At 51.8% G+C, this 15,628-nt stretch overlaps 1 protein-coding gene and 1 long non-coding RNA gene across 2 annotated transcripts; one reads left to right on the forward strand and one right to left on the reverse strand.

Moving 5' to 3' along the window:
• Nucleotides 1-3,911: 3,911 nt before the first annotated feature.
• LOC122206745 lies at nucleotides 3,912-13,000 on the reverse strand. The gene is made up of 7 exons (XR_006196568.1): nucleotides 12,507-13,000; nucleotides 11,113-11,235; nucleotides 9,327-9,548; nucleotides 8,751-8,861; nucleotides 8,405-8,485; nucleotides 4,240-4,338; nucleotides 3,912-3,969 (listed from the first exon to the last, which is right to left on the reverse strand). It is a non-coding gene; the product is annotated as an uncharacterized LOC122206745 (long non-coding RNA).
• CCDC92B (coiled-coil domain containing 92B) lies at nucleotides 4,259-12,289 on the forward strand. Its single transcript, XM_042916206.1, has 3 exons — nucleotides 4,259-4,411; nucleotides 9,069-9,116; nucleotides 11,697-12,289. The coding sequence occupies exons 1-3, from the start codon at nucleotides 4,282-4,284 to the stop codon at nucleotides 12,287-12,289; spliced, it is 771 nt and encodes a 256-aa protein (XP_042772140.1). The 5' UTR covers nucleotides 4,259-4,281.
• Nucleotides 13,001-15,628: the final 2,628 nt, after the last annotated feature.

A 15,628-nucleotide genomic window follows, 5' to 3' on the forward strand; every position in this document is an offset into this window, starting at 1 on the left:
ACCCAAATTTCTGCCCTGAGAAGAGCAGCCTGCCTAGTTGGAAACAAATCCTCAAGTCCTTCTGGGAAGGCTCAGAAACAGCTGGTTGGCTCAGCCTCTCACAATGGCCAGGGTCCAGTCTCCAGGGCTGTGTGGAAAAGGCTTTTACTCTTCAGAGACACTTACGTTTCAGCGGTTGGGAACAGATATTTTCTCTCTTCATCATAAGCAGAGGCCCACGTGCCTTCGTCCTCCAGGTGCGCACAGACCAGACACATAGATGCAAGAGAAGCAAGAACTACCCCCCCCACCTACATGCATGTGCACATACGTGCACTCCTCGAGGCACACACACAGACTCAGGGACATGTGCAGACACACAGGCACACACATGCCAACATAGTTTTACAGCAGCACAGACAGAGCTTCTCTGTTCCTTATGGGTTATGCACCAGTATATCTGACTGCCTACTGGACATCTATTTCTCCCCGTTTAGGTCTCTTGAACATGTCAAATCTAACATGTCTCAGGCTTCAACTTATCTCCTCTGTAAGTCTGCTCCTCCATCAGTCTGCCCCGCTCCACAAATTCACTCATTTGTACATTCCACGAGTATTTACTGAGTATATTCTATTTGCCAGATACTGTGCTAGGCACTAGGGAACAGGAGGAAACAAAACAGAGACCTTCATCTTATGTTGCCAACAGTCTGGCAGAGGAAATGGGCAAGAAACAAAATGTAATATACTCATGTGGTGATAAATTCATGGGAGAAAAACAATGCAGATTAAGGGAGTGGAGAGTGACAGAGGGTTCTATGTTAAATCAGGTAATCAGAGAAGGGCTCTGAGGAAGTAACGTCTGAGCAGAGTCCTCAGTGAAGGGGAGGAATGGGCCATGAGGGTATCTGGGTGAAGGGTATTCCTGGGAGATGGGACAGCACACACAAAGTCCCTGAGGCAAGAGTGTGTGGCATATTCAGGAAACAGTAAGGAAGCTAGAGTGCCTTGGGTGGAGCCAGCAATGGATGAGCAGTAGTAGGAGAGAGCAAACAGGGCCAGGGACAATTGTATAGGATCTGGTAAGAATTCTGGACTAGGAATTAAGTGTGATGGGGAACTGTTGGGGGGTTTTGAGGGGGGAGCAGGGAGACGTGATCAGATGTGCTAAAGGAACTCCAGCTGCTGCATGGGAAACAAGGCAGGAGTGGAAGAGAGAAGCCAGTCACAGGCTACCACAGTGGTACATCAGAGGGATGGTGGGAGCTGGGATTAGGGTGACAGCAATGGAGATAGTGAGAACCGATTGGATTCAGGATGCACATTTTCAAAGGTTGAGACAACTGGATTTGCAGATGGATTGGCTGTGGAATATGAAGAAAGAGAGGAATTAAAGATAACTCCTAAGTTCTTGGCCTGAGAAACTGAGTGAATAGGTAAAAATCAGTGCCATTTATCAAGATGGTGAACAGTGGGCAAGAGCATGTTTTTAAGACAGATCACAAGAGTTCAGTATTGGGGCATGCAAATTTGAGGAACCCATCAGACATCCAAATGGTGGTCTTAAGCAGTCAGTCTAGCATACAGGAGAGAGTTAGTTTAGGAGTCACCATATAAATAGTAGTTACAGCCATGGGATTGGACAAGATCACCTACGGAGAAATTATAGATTAGAGAAGAGGTCCATTATGAAAGAGGTCTAATGTGAAAGGTGAGGAAATGTAGAAAGATCCAGCAAACATATTTGAGTTGCCCAAACTGGAAAACTAGGAGACATCCCAAACATTCACCCTCCCCATCATCATGACTTAATATAATCCATTCCCATGTGCTGCCAATTCTACCCCCAAAATACACCTGGAACCTCTCCTGGTCTTCATCTCCATCATCTGGTCCAGGCCTCTATCATCTCTCACCTTGACCACTGCTCCATTCTCCCAGCTGACCTCCCACATCCATTCTGCCCCCTCTAATCTGCCCTCCCCATAGCAGCCAGAACGATCTTTTAAAAATGCAAATCAAAAAAATATTTTTTTAAAGGGGGGTACCTGGGTGGTCCAGTTGATTAAGCATCCAACTTCGGCTCAGGTCATGATCTTGCAGTTCACCAGTTCAAGCCACGTGTTGGGCTCTGTGCTGACAGCTCAGAGCCTGGACCCTGCTTTGGATTCTGTGTCTCCCTCTCTCTCTGCCCCTCCCCTGCTCATACTCTGTCTCTCTCTCTCTCTCTCTCTCTCTCTCTCTCTCTCTCTCAAAAATAAATAAAACATTAAAAAACTTTTTTAATGTAAATCATATAATGTCCCTCCTCTGATTAAAATCCATTAGTAATTTCCCAATTCAGGGGTGCCCGGATGGCCCGGTTGGTTAAGCATCTGATTCCTGATCTCAGCTCAGGTCATGAGCTCATGGTTTGTGGGACTGAGCCCTGCATTGAGCTCTGCACTGTCAGTGCAGAGTCTGCTTGGGATTCTCTCTCTGTCCCTCCCCAGCTCTCTCACTCTCTCTTTCTCCCTCTCTCAGAATAAATTTAAAAACTTTAAAAATAATAATAATAATAACTTCCCAACTCATTCAGTATTAATCCAAAATTCTTGGCATAGTTTACGAGACTATGGCCCGATCCTTCTCTTGCTAACCTCTCTTCCTGCAGCCCTCCCCTAATACCTTACACTTCAGTCCTCACTGGCATTGACAAAGTCTCTGTTCCCCGAAAAGACCATGTGAAGCACTTAGTATAAGGCTTGGCACATAATAGGCACACAGTAAATGTAAGCTATCATTATTATCCTACCTCAGGGTTTCACAAATGCTATCCACTGTCTCGAATGTTCTTCTCTTTATTCTTCTAACTTCTATCCCTCCTTCAAGTCTGTATTACTTTTCTATTGCTGCATTAAAGATTTTCATAAACTAAGTGGCTTAAAACAGTATCAGTTTGTTACCTCACAAGTTTCCAAGGATCTGGAGTCTGGCACATTTTAGCTGGGTCCTCTGCTCGAAGCCTCAAAAGGCTGAAATTAAGGCTGGCTGCATTCTCATCTGAAGGCTCAACTAGGGAAAAAACTTGGTAGGGATGCCTGGGTGGCTCAGTTGGTTAAGCGTCCAACTTCAGCTTAGGTCATGATGTCACAGTTTAAAAGTTCGAGCCCTGCATCAGGCTCTGTGCCGACAGCTCAGAGCCTGGAGCCTACTTTGGATTCTGTGTCTCCCTCTCTCTCTGCCCCTCCCCTGCTTGTGCTCTGTCTCTCTCTCAAAAAATGAATAAACACTTTTTTTAAATCTATAAAAAATAAATAAAATAAAAAATTTTAATGTTCATTTATTTTGAGAGAGAGAGAGAGAGAGAAAGAGCATATGTGTGAGTGGGGCAGGGGCAGAGAGAGGGAGAGGGAGAATCCCAAGCAGGCTCCATGCTCAGCACAGAGCCCAACAGAGGGGCTCGATCTCATGACCTCAGCTGATATCAAGAGTCTGGTGCTTAACCAGCTGAGGCACCCAGGTGCCCCAGATTTTGTTTTTAAATAATCTCCACACCCAGTGCGGAGCTGGAACACACAACTCTGAGATTAAGGGTCACATGCCCTACCCACTGAGTTAGCCGGCGCCCCATCAAACTCCTCTTTTAAAAAAGGACTCTGCCACTTGCCTTCAGCCCATAGAGTTCATCTTAGTATAATACACATCAGATCTTCCTCCTCTGTGACCTGGAAGAGCCCAGGGCCCTGGGTTAAGTTTAAGTCAGAAAAATGGATTTGAACTGGGAGAGGGTATGCTCTAACCATTATGCTGGTCTACCAGCTGGTGGGTGAGCTGGGATGCTGGCGGGATGGGTTTTTCCACTCCACAACTCCCTCATTTTAGCCATGAGAAAACAAAGAGCCCAGAGAGGGAGAGGGCTTGCCCAGAGTCACACACCTGGTTAAGAAGCAGGCTAGAACCTGCCTCTGTCTCTCTTTATTGACTTTGTTGCTCCATTCGTGTTCCTCCCTGAGAAACAGAAAGGCTAAAGTTACATGCAGGCAGGGGAGTGAAGCCATTTCTGTTCCTGGTTCCCTGAAGACCTCTGGTTCTTCATCTATTAAATGGGAATAATCATACTCCCCTGATGACACATGCATGAAGCTTTGGTGAGTAAACGGGGGAGAGAGCTACGGCGGTAGAATTGTCTACCTGGTGGCAACAGGAGCCCAGACTGCAGGACATTATGAGGGATCTGAGGGGGGGCAGGGCAGATGGCCCCACAAGATGTGGGCTTACCTTCTCGTCTTTCCCCCAGGTGGGGCCCAGGCCTGGGTTGCCATGGATACCGTGTCCCTGGAGCATCAGATCCAGAGTGTGCAACGCCACATCAGCTTCCTGAAAAAGGAGCAGATGGCCCTGCTTCGAGACCTGCACCTGGAGATCCTGAGGCTGCAGAAACGCTGCTCAGGTGAGGCCGGAGGGATGGTGGGCAGTGGGGGCCATCAGCAGTCATCACCATCAGCAGTCTCTGATGGAGTGCCCCCCATGAGCCTCCCTAAACCTCACAACAGACCTGCCGGGTGAGGGTCACACCCCTTTTTCTCATGAGGAAACTTGTCTTGGGGAGATGAGACACGAGTTTTAGAGCAAAGGGCTCTGGTTCAGTAGCAGAAGAAAACCTGGGAGCCATTCTTAGGGATTCCTGTCCTTTGCCACTAAGTGTTCATCAAGCACTTCCCAAACCTTGCAAGCCCTCAAGCTAGTTGGGGAGATACACACACAGGATAGTTGGGGGCGGGGGGGGGGGGGGGGTAACATTTAGACTTACAGAAAATGAAGAGGCCCGGGGCACCTGGGTGGCTCAGTCAGTTGAGCTCCCAACTCTTGGTTTCGGCTCAGGTCATGATCTCACGGTTCATGGGTTCAAGCTCCGTGCCGGGCTCCGCACTGCTAGCACGGAGCCTGCTTGGGATCCTCTCTCTCTCCGTCTTTCTCTCTCTCTGCCCCTCCCCCATGCTTGCTCTCACACTCTCTCGCTCTCTCTCTCTCAAAATAAATAAAATTAAAAATTAAAAAAAAGAAAAGAAAATGAAGAGGGCCAATGAGAGGTCATGGGTAGGATCATGTTCAGACTAAGGTGTGGGTGATAAAGGAGACCAGGCACCCCAGGCTGCCCAGAGGAGGGAGCATTTCCACTCCCTGAGGCTGAGATGTAGACCTGCCGAGACACTACGGGGGAATGAGGGTGGAGAAAGCATTCCAAATGAAGCAAATAGCATGGCAAAGTCCAGAAGGTAGGAAATCAAAAGCTCGGGGAAAGTTCTATTTGACTGGATAAAGCTGTGCTTAAGGCTGGTGAGAAATACAGCTGGAGCCAGATGACAGAAGACCTTGACAAGCATCAGGACAGCTAAGAAGTTTGGCCTGTCCTCCTGGGTAGTGGGGAGCCCCTGAAGGTTTCTGAGTAGCATCATGCTCTTTAAAAAACTCAGCAGTTGTGTGAATTGGAGGGGGAGGGAGGCAGGGATACCAGTGATGAGGCTGATGCAGTGGTCGAGGGGAGAGATGAAAGGGGCAGAAAGGGGAAGACCAGTGGGAGACAGGGTGAAGGGAAGGACTTGACAACCAACTGGATTTGTAAACAAGACAGAAGGAGGTACCAATAATGAAGCCAAATGCCAGCCCTGACCTCTGCTCTTGGACTTCAGGCTTCAGCTGCCCGGCCCTCTCAGAGGCTGGGCTCTGGCCCAAGTGCTCATCCAGGCCGAGTCCCCAAGTACAGGTGTTAGAGGCAATGACTCATAGAATGGGTCACCTGAAACAGCCCAACCTCTTTCTTATACAACTAGATAAACTGAGACCCAAAGAGAGAGAGAGGGAGAGAGAGCACGCACACCACACAATATGTCAGTGACACAGCCAAGATTAGACCCCAGAGCTGCAGACTCCCAGCTGTGCCTGCCTCTTGCAGCTTTCTGCATACTCTCTCCCCAAGATGCTCAGATTTCTACCTCCCTCCCAGCCTCTGCTCATGGGAGGCTCCCCATTCTCCAGAGGGAAACTCAGTGACCTGCCTGGCTTCTCACTCTGGCTTCAGAGACTGGTCGTCCTGACTCTCGGCCCCCACGCTGTCCTTGGCTCCATATACAGATTCAGCTGCTACATTCTTAGGCCAGGCTCCCTGCAATCTCCCGGAAGCCTGGATGGCATCAGGAGCCAGTCCATGGGTCAGAGATGGCCCATGCAGACTCACTCCTGCCTGATGCCACTTTCTCATTGCAATAACAACATTAAAGGAAAATCAAGATGAGTGGACCCTAAGACCCTATAGCTCTTGCCCTGATTTCTTTTTGCTTTACCCGAATTCTGAAGACCTGGGTCCTTCCACTCAGGACACAGGCCAGGATCCCAAAAAAAGTGTAATAGGCAGGAACACCCACCACCACCCTCCTCAGCCTGCTATGGGACTGCAGCCTCTCAGTTATTGATTCAGGAGATAAAAATAACACTGGGTTGGCCTGAAGCAGCCACTGCTGGGGCTGAAATACCTGAATAAGGCCCTTCTTCCAATGGGTGGAAGAAAGAGGAGAAAGGAACAGAAAAAAGTAAATTTTTTTCAAGGGGATTAAACAGGGACTTAGATGGATGCCTGGTTGGCTCAGTCAGTAGAGCATACGACTCTTAATCTTAGGGTCATGAGTTCAAGCCCCATATTGAGCATGGAACCTAGTTTTAAAAATAAAACAAATTAAGGGGCGCCTGGGTGTCTCAGTTGGTTAAGTGTGCAACTTTGGCTCAGGTCATTATCTCACAGTTTGTGAGTTTAGGCCCTGTATCGGGCTCTGTGCTGACAGCTCACAGCCTGGAGCCTGCTTCAGATTCTGTCTCTCCCTCTCTCTCTGCCCCTCCCCCACTCATGCTTTGTCTCTCTCTCTCTCTCAAAAATAAGTAAACATTAAAAAAACTTTTTTAATAAAAAAATAAATTTATACATATACACTTATATACATATATGTATATATATATGTATGTGTGTATATATATACACATATATGTATGTATATATGTACATGCATATACATATGTAAACAGGGAGGGTGCCTGGGTAGCTCAGTCAGTTAAGTGTCTGACTCTTGATTTTGGTTCAGATCATGATCTTATGGTTTGTGAGATCAGGCTCTGAGCTGATAGCATGGAGCCTGCTTGGGATTCTCTCTCCCTCTCTCTCTGTGCCCCTCCCCTGCTCATGATCATACTCACTCTCTAAATAAATAATAAATAAATTTTAAAAAATACAAAAATAAACAAGGACGCAGAGGCTGGGAAGCGGATGGGAGAAGGGATGAGCTAGTATAGGAACCAAGTGGGCAGGGCTTCAGAAAGAGCCTGCCAAAAAGGGATGGCACTCAAAATGAAGGGGTTCTAAGAGGTGGGTGGGCATATTCTGGTTGGTGGGGCAGCCTGAATGATAACAAGATCTGTCCCATGTATTCAGCACTGACTCAGCCCTGGGTTGGGCCCTCTGTTTATTTCTCTAATTTAATCCTAGCAATAGCCCTTTGAGAGGCAGGTGCAATTTTGTCCCCATTTCACAGATGAGAAAACTGAAGCCCAGAGAGGTGCTGTCACTGGCCCAAGGTCACACAGGGTATCTGGCCTCACTGCATGACCTTCTAAAGGGAAGATGGGCAGGGAGATTTGATGGATGGGGGAGTGGAGCCCAACTAGGATTCTATCTCCCCTCCCCCAACTTCCTGGTTAAGAGTGAAACCAGCCCCACAGGGAGTTAGTGGCAGAGCCAAAATCCCTTGAGCTACTCCAGGGCCTTGCAGGAGGGGCCAAATTGGCTCCAGGAAGCCCTGGAGGGTGGAGGCATCAGGGTCCTCCCTGGGGCTCCAGGAAGGAGGTTCAGACTCAGGTCACAGCAAAAAGCCCTAGCAACAGTTGGCCTCCCAAGGGAAGAGCCAGGTGAGGGCCCCACAAGACTAGACTGTGTAGGTGCTGTGGGCATTGATGCCAGAGATGTGCTACCTTATCCCACTCCCAAGTTCACACTTCCTTTAGGCATCTGACTGCACCCCTGCAGGAACACACACGTGCTCCAGGACAGGTGGTTTCTGTCACCAGTTGCTGCTGGGCTCCATCCTGCCCTTTTCCCAGCTTTTGAGCCTTGGTGGAGTCCAGGGCGCTGGGGTGGGGCTGAAAAAATGATCAAACTCAGCTGACTGAGGAGCAGAACATTCTGGGCTGTGAGGAATGGGGGACTGGGCAGACAGGGATGTTCCCCCCCCCCCGCCCCCGTGGTGGCTGGGCTGCCAGTGAGAGCCCAGGAGGAAACCTCTCCTACACCTCCTACACCGTTCCCTTAGCGGACTGACCCCGCCCCCTCAGCATAAGCCAAGTGCCATTCAGGACTTCCGTCACCAGGTGGCGCTGTCCCCCTTGAAGCCCCTCTTCTTACCCTGTGGAATATGGCGGAAAACAGCGCTGAAAAACGAGCTGGACTGATGTTCAGAAAATAACACAGGCACGACAGTACTGGCTGTGAAAATAGTGAAACGCATGTGCCCTGTTGGTAAATAGCCACTGTCCTGAGTCCCCCTCCAGTGCCTGCAAGCAGCCCAGACACTTCGCACGTGCACCAACTAAACACTAAAGGGGCTGTGCCCTGCACAGCAGGGGTCTTCCAGAATGGCTCTGATTTGTCCTCATGTTAGATATTTTATGTTACCTCTGGGAAGGAGCTAGTACTCCCCCCCAGGCCCAAAAGCAAGCCAGGCTCCTCAGTCCCACAGGGATGAGCTAACCTCCAAACGCAGGCCACTGCACTTGCACTGGAAAGATCTCTGGGCTTAGAATCAGGCCAATCAGGCTCAGGCTGTGCCTTGCACCTGTCTTCACTTCTTCCCCTCACTGGACTGCAGTAAAATAGGTAAGGGAGATGGTTTAGATGGTTTCTAAGGATGCTAATATTGTCACTTTTACTGAGCTGTGATTCCCTGATCTCTCTCTCTCTCTCTCTCTCTCTCTCTCTCACACACACACACATACACACACACACACACACACACACACACACACACACACACACACACACCACTACCTTTTATTTTCTTTCCCCCCAGAACTGACTCATGACCTGGAGATGAGAGAGGCCCAATCTCACCAGCAAGGTAAGAGAAGGATGACTGGTGGGGAAATAGCATGGGGGCCCAACAGGTTACCTTTTCCCCACCACTTGGTAGGACCCAAGCCTTCTCTGTCCCCAGTCCAGACTTGGGGGACTGCCACTCCTCAGCTTCTTCAGCAGAGTGAAGGATGTCAGCCCCACTTACCTACTCATCTGGGTGACATTGTGCAGTGAACAACCTGTACCACCATACCTTGTATCCATGTCTCTGTTCAAAGTAGGAAAATGAAGGCAGGAAGGAGATGGTATCTTGGAAGTCCACCTGGTCAACCTCATTCCTTTCTGTGACCCACCTCCCTAATCCTTCCCATCCTTGCATAATTGATCTCTACAGTCAGTGTCCACACCCTCCAAGATGCTGAATGCTGAGATGCAACACAATGGCAATGGAGCCCATGGCTTCAAGGAACATTGTCTAGATGAGGAGAAAAAAGAAACACGTCAGCAAATCCTTCATTTTCCAAAAGCGTGACTTCTTGCCATTGTAGCAATTCCACTAAAATATCTGTTTACAGATTATTACTTCACCCATAAAATGGAGGTGGGGGGGGGGGGGAGATGGTGTTCAATGGAGATGAAGTTTCAGTTTTGCAAAACTCACAACAATGTGAGTTTACTTTACACTACTGAGCTGTACATTTAAAAATGGTTAAGAAGGTAAACTTTATGTTGTTTTTTTGCTACAATTGAAACTTTTTTTTTTTTTTTAAGGGAGGGGTTCCCTCGTTGAGATCTTAATCACCAAAGTTATATGATCTCTGAGAACTGGGACTGGATGTTATCCATCATCTCCAAGGGCAAGACATGGAGAGGGACTGAGTGAATGCTTAATTTAAAATGAATCACTATGTAGTCTTTCTTAGCAGAGAGGAAGTTAGCTGGGAATGGACCCCCTGCCATACTGATGTGCTGCTCATAGATGAAGAGCACCTGGGTGGCTCAGTTGGTTGAATGTTGAGCATCCGCCTCTTGATTTTGGCTCAGGCCATGATCCCAGGGTTGTAGGACCGAGCCCCATGTTGGGCACCGCAGTAAGCATGGAACCTACTTGAGATTCTCTCTCTCCCTGTGCCCCTGTCCCTTTTGGGCACTCTCTGTCTAAAAAAAAAAAAAAAAAAAAAAAAAGGCTACATACAAGACCAAGACTTAGGTATGGAGAAGGGTGGAAATTTTAAGTAAAATACTGAAAACCCTACAAATCCTTCCCATATTTGTTCATAAAGTTCTAAACATTTATAGACTTGAACGAATTCTACCTACTTCTTTAAGTGGCAACACGGGCAACCTCCTCATGCTTGAGTGCTTGGAGGAAGGAGGCATACATCCCAAACACCAGTTCTGTGACAACAGCAACCTTCACCCCACCTCTGAAAGGGTTTCCTTCCTCTGAAAGGGTTTCTGGGGTCATCTGAGCTCAAGGAACTGCCCAGCATCCTGGTTTTTGTCCTCTCTCAGGGGGGTGGACAGCTCCCTTTCTTTGTCCTCCTACCATTTGGCTGGTTTTCATATCCTTTCCTGAGTCACCTTTTTGGCTACCTTTTGTCACCTTTCAGCCATCTATGTCTCTACAATCGCTCACATGTGTTAATCCCAGGATATGTTGCCGGCTGAAATGGAAAGAATTAGGATCCAGGAGGCAGGGGTCCTCAACTCTGGGGGCACATTAGAATCACCTGGGAACATTGAAGAAGTACCAGTTCCCAGGTCCAATCCCAGAGATCCTGATTCAATTGGTCTTTGTTAGGGCCCAGGAAACTATGTTTTAAAGCTCTCTGGGTTGTTCCAATATATATACAGTGTTGAAACCCAGCGCCTTGGGCAAAGGCAAACAATAAAGAAGTAACACAAAAGAAATTACAAAATGTAACAAATGCCCTATGAAAGAAACAGCAAGGTTGAGGGCACACTAATTGCCCTTTCTCACCCACATTCCCAGGTCCCAAGTCTTTCAGTCCCTCACTTTTGCATGTCTCTCCTACCTCCTACCGCGGATGGGGCTTTTGTACAAGTTGTTCCTCTCTGCACAGCACCCTTCTGTCTCCTCTTCACTGCTTAACTCCAGCTCATTCTTCCAACTCATCCTAGCCTAAGTGGTTCTTCTGCTGAAAAGCATGAAGGTCACAGTATCCAGTTAGTTGTGGTATTGGCACATGTCACTGATGCAACCTCACATGCATTTGTGATTATGCACTATACCTCTCCCACTATGCTTTCTGTAAGCTTCATGAGGAATGTTTTATTATCCACCATATCCCCAGTGCCTAGCACAATGCATATAGTAAGGGCTCAACAAATATTTGTGGGTGTGCATGAATACTGGTCGGGGAGGGTTTTGCATTTCAGCTGAGACCTGAAGAATTAGAGGAGAGACCAGGCGGTAGGATAGGTAGGTGCCAGGGCCCCGAGGAAGCGAAAGGCCTGTGTAGCCGACGAGTAGGAGTGAGGGAGAGCGCGGCCGGACGGGTGGTCGGGGAGGTGCCGGGCTCTGTAACGTGGCTCGGCGAGCTGTGCAGGGTCGGCCAGGCGGAGACCGTCACCTCTCCTCTCCATCTCCCTTCTCCAGAGGCGGCGTCCCGGGAGCTGGAGAGCAAGTGCCGCGCACTGGAGTCGCAGCTGGCGGCGCGGGCGGCCGCCAACGCCGAGCTTCGGCGGGAGGTGGCGCAGCGCGAGGCGCTGGTGTCTGCGCTGCGCTGCAGCCTGCGCACGGAGGAGCGCCGCTTCCTGGAGGAGCTGCGGCGCCGCAGCCACCGCGCCACGGTGCTGGGCACCGAGCTGCAGAAGCACACCGAGGCGGCCGCCTACCTCTCCTGCCAGCTGCACGCGGCGCGCCAGAGACTGCAGACTCCGCGCCCGGGCCCCGCCGCCGCCGCCGCCACCGAGCCCCGGCCCCGCCGGCGCGCACAGCGGGCCCGCCGGCCGCCCGCCGCCGAGGCCGCCGCCAAGGGCCCGGGCCGGGACTGGGCCGCCTGGGACCGCGCGGCCCGCGCCCTGGACGACATCGACCCCATGCCTGATCCCGCGCTCTTCCTCTACGCCCGGAGGCCCCCGCGGCCTAGCGGCCGTAGCCCGCGCCAGCCGCCTCCCCAGGAGCCCCCGGACCGAGCCGGCCCGCCGGCCGCGCGCAGCCCGCCCAGCGCGCCCGGGGAGCCGGAATAGGCGCGGGGCTGCGGGGTGGGGAGTGGGGAAGGCCGGCCCGGCCTCCGACTAGGGACGCAGCTCGGGCCGCGCACGCACGTCCCGGTGGCCGCGGGAGCCGGCGCTCCTCCTGGGAGCGGACGGAGGCGGCCCCAGCTCCCCTACCCCGCCCAACCGCCCCCGCCTTTTGTATTGTCCTCCCCCGAGGGAGCTCCTCCGCGGGGCTGCGAGAGTGCACCTTTTTTGTGGAGAGGGCTTGGTGTACGGATGCTGATCAGTTCTCCACCCTGTTGCAGGGAGGGGAGGGGGCGGAGGTCACGCCCTGCCCCGGGAAAGCTGACAATCGTTGGACGGGAGGGGGAAGGCTGGGCTGGCCTACAAAAGGAACGCAGTGGCACTTAGCACCCCTAGGCCTCCCAGCTCCCCCCTCGGGCCTCCCCCAGCCCCGCACGGCTGCCCTGCCCGCCAAGCCTTCCTTCGAGGGGAGGCTCGAGCTAGGGGCTAGCGGCTGGACCTTTTTCCTCTGATGCCGCTTCTCCTACCCCTACCCTGCTGATAGGTCCTTACCGGTGAGCACCCAACACTTTAGAGGCATTTCCTGCCAGAGCCCCTGGTAGGGAAATTGTGACGTGATGGAAGTTTGAACTTCTGGAAGGTAGCACCCATAGACCCCTGGAGAGGAGTACAGAACGGGTTTGGTGACAGAACCTGGTCTAGAGCTGTCTCCAGTCCTTTCCCAGGATGCTCATCTAATATTTAGACCCCGGAGCTGCGCTAGGGAAGCGAGGGGGACACTCCTGAGTCCCGTACGGACATACGTACGGCTGTGGAAGGGCACAAAAGGCCGTCCCCTTCCGGATGCAGCTGGGAACCTGAAGGCTGCCTTGGGAGCTTTCCTAGTCCTGTTTATTGGTGCTAATTTTGCCCAGCTGCACCCAGAGCCGGGAAGAAGGGCCGGGTTCTTGGAAGTGGACGTAGTTGAGAGAGGTTTGAGTTTGCTGGGGTGGGGCGAAGGTAGGAGCACAGGTTAGTCCCCAGGCTGGTCCCCTCTAGGGATGCCCCCGATCCTACCAGAACTGACAGTGGCCGGGTGCATCTGTCTAGGATAGCCAGTGGTGAAATGGCAAATGAGACACCCCACATCCTAACTACTTGCCCCCAGCTCCCCTCTCCTGACCAAAGGCAGGAAATGCAGTTCTGGTCTGGCCCCCACCCCAAGCCCAACCCCTAGAAAGACAAACCCCTAGAGCCCCTTCCCCCATGCCATGCCTCCTCTGATGGTCCTAAGTGCCTGTGAGGTCTTCCAGGGGCTGCTGAGGGAGGGTGGGGGGCAGGGAGAAGCCCTTACCTCTGTCACAAGTAGCGCGTCCTGGCAGATCCTGTCCTGAGGCTGAGCATTCTGTGTGTCACCCAGGATCTGGGAGTTGATCAGAGCCAGTCTCCAGGGGTGGTGAACCCTTCTTCCATCATCGTCCCTGTGATGAACAGGGGGAACCCCCAATCCTGTCCTCTTTCACTATGTTGGAGGGAGCGGGAAATCCCCAAGAATCAAAACCAGTGAGCACACTCTGGGCCCCCACAAATATGCTGTCCTTTCCCAGCTGATTGCACTCAGGACTGCTGAGACCACTGCACAATAACTGGGCCTCATCTGGGCATCCAGCCCCTGGAATGCAGATGCCCAAGGTGTGGATGCCCTTAGGACAGACAGGACAGACAGTGCTCTCTCTCACTCAGTCTCCGTTGGGCCACAATGTTGGCCTGGAGTCCTTGCTCTGCCCTGGCCTCTTACCCTTCTCTCCTGCCCCGTGGTTGTGCCTCTGCCCTCCGTGTCCCCCCTCAAGTGTGTGTGACTCACTGTACCCCTGGTCCCATTGCCTCCCTTTCAGAGGTGCCTGTGTGAGGAGGCCTCTCTCCTCTCTTGGCTGCACTCTCCTGAAGGGACCCAAAGGACTGTGGGAAGGAGGGAAATGTGTCTTTCTAGAGCAACCCACCTAGATCCTGAGCTTCCACAATCACACTTTTGGGGTAAACAGGGTGACTTTGTTATGTTGATTCTTCTACAGAGATGGTGAAGTACTTTATCCACCCCCTCCCCCCAACCCTGCCCACCTACTAAAAGCCATAGCTATGCCTGCCTGGCCTCCCCCAGCTCTATAGCAATAGCCCTTCCCCTTCCCTCCTGGGTACCCAGGGTGTCTAGCCAGGGGGCCTCCACCACACCCCTCCCCCAGGGAGCCTCCGGCAGCTTGTCTGCCTCTCCCCAAGTAACCCCATCAGCACCTCCAAACTCCTGTCCCTCTTCTAGCAACCAGAGATAATGACAATTATTTGTGGGGTGCTTGGAGATCCCCCAGATGAAAGGTTCTGAGTGCTGGCTGACTTGCTGACTCTCACCTGAGGTGTTGAGGGTCTGGGAAAGGAAATAAGCCAACCCTCCTGCTCCACTTAGCAAGCTGGGGGGAGGGGCTGAGGGCTGAGGCAGATGGAGGGTTCCAATTTTAACCAATTCCTCTTCCCCATTCTTCTAGAAATAACGGACTGAGGACTTCCCTCTCTCCACCTGCCCCACATGCAGCAGAATGGGACTGGGAGTCAGTAGCCTGCCCTTGGCCTAGGAGCCCCAAATTCTTTAGCCTCCAGCTCTCTCCCTCTCCTAGCCTGGGGGACCCACACTGCCAAAGGAAAGACCACTTCCCATGAGCCCCTGGAATGTGTGGGTGACTAGAAGGGAAAGGATCGTGTCTCCTCCCCGCTCCACTCTTCTCTGCAGCACCATGAGTCCCCATTGGGGAGGGGCATGCTGACAAGAACACTCAGGGCCCCCCCCCCCCCGCCCCGCCTCGAGGTGGAGTTCCAGCCACACACCAAGTATGGATAGACCCAGGAAGGAGAGCTGCAAGTGGGGACCCCTCCCTGTTCTGGAAGCCAGCCAGGGACAAGTGGCCAATGCAGCATGAGACTCTATACCCCTGCCCCCCATATCCCACCCACAGTGGCCTGCAGATTGGGGGACCACTCCAGGGCTGAAATGGGGTAGCCCTTCCCCAAGCCAGCAGCAGAGTAGAGGTCTCCCCATGGAGAAGAGGGAGGCCAGGAGGGTGTGGAACAGCATCTCCTTAGTGCAAAGAGCTGGGGATCTCTAAGCACCCTCTCCCTGAGGTGCCAGCCTTGAATAGGGACATGCAGGGCTTCCACACCACCTGGCAGGAGCCCCATTGGTGGGGCAGAGGGATCCTGCTCCAAATTCTCTGTTGGCTGCGCTTTTTAATCCAATGCTTTTCAGAGTGTATTCACTCACCTACAGAAATAGAGCCCTGTGCTTTAGGGGTGACTGTCATATGCCTTATTCTTAATAAA

Source organism: Panthera leo, chromosome E1 (assembly GCF_018350215.1).
Source record: "Panthera leo isolate Ple1 chromosome E1, P.leo_Ple1_pat1.1, whole genome shotgun sequence".
Lineage (NCBI taxonomy): Eukaryota > Metazoa > Chordata > Mammalia > Carnivora > Felidae > Panthera > Panthera leo.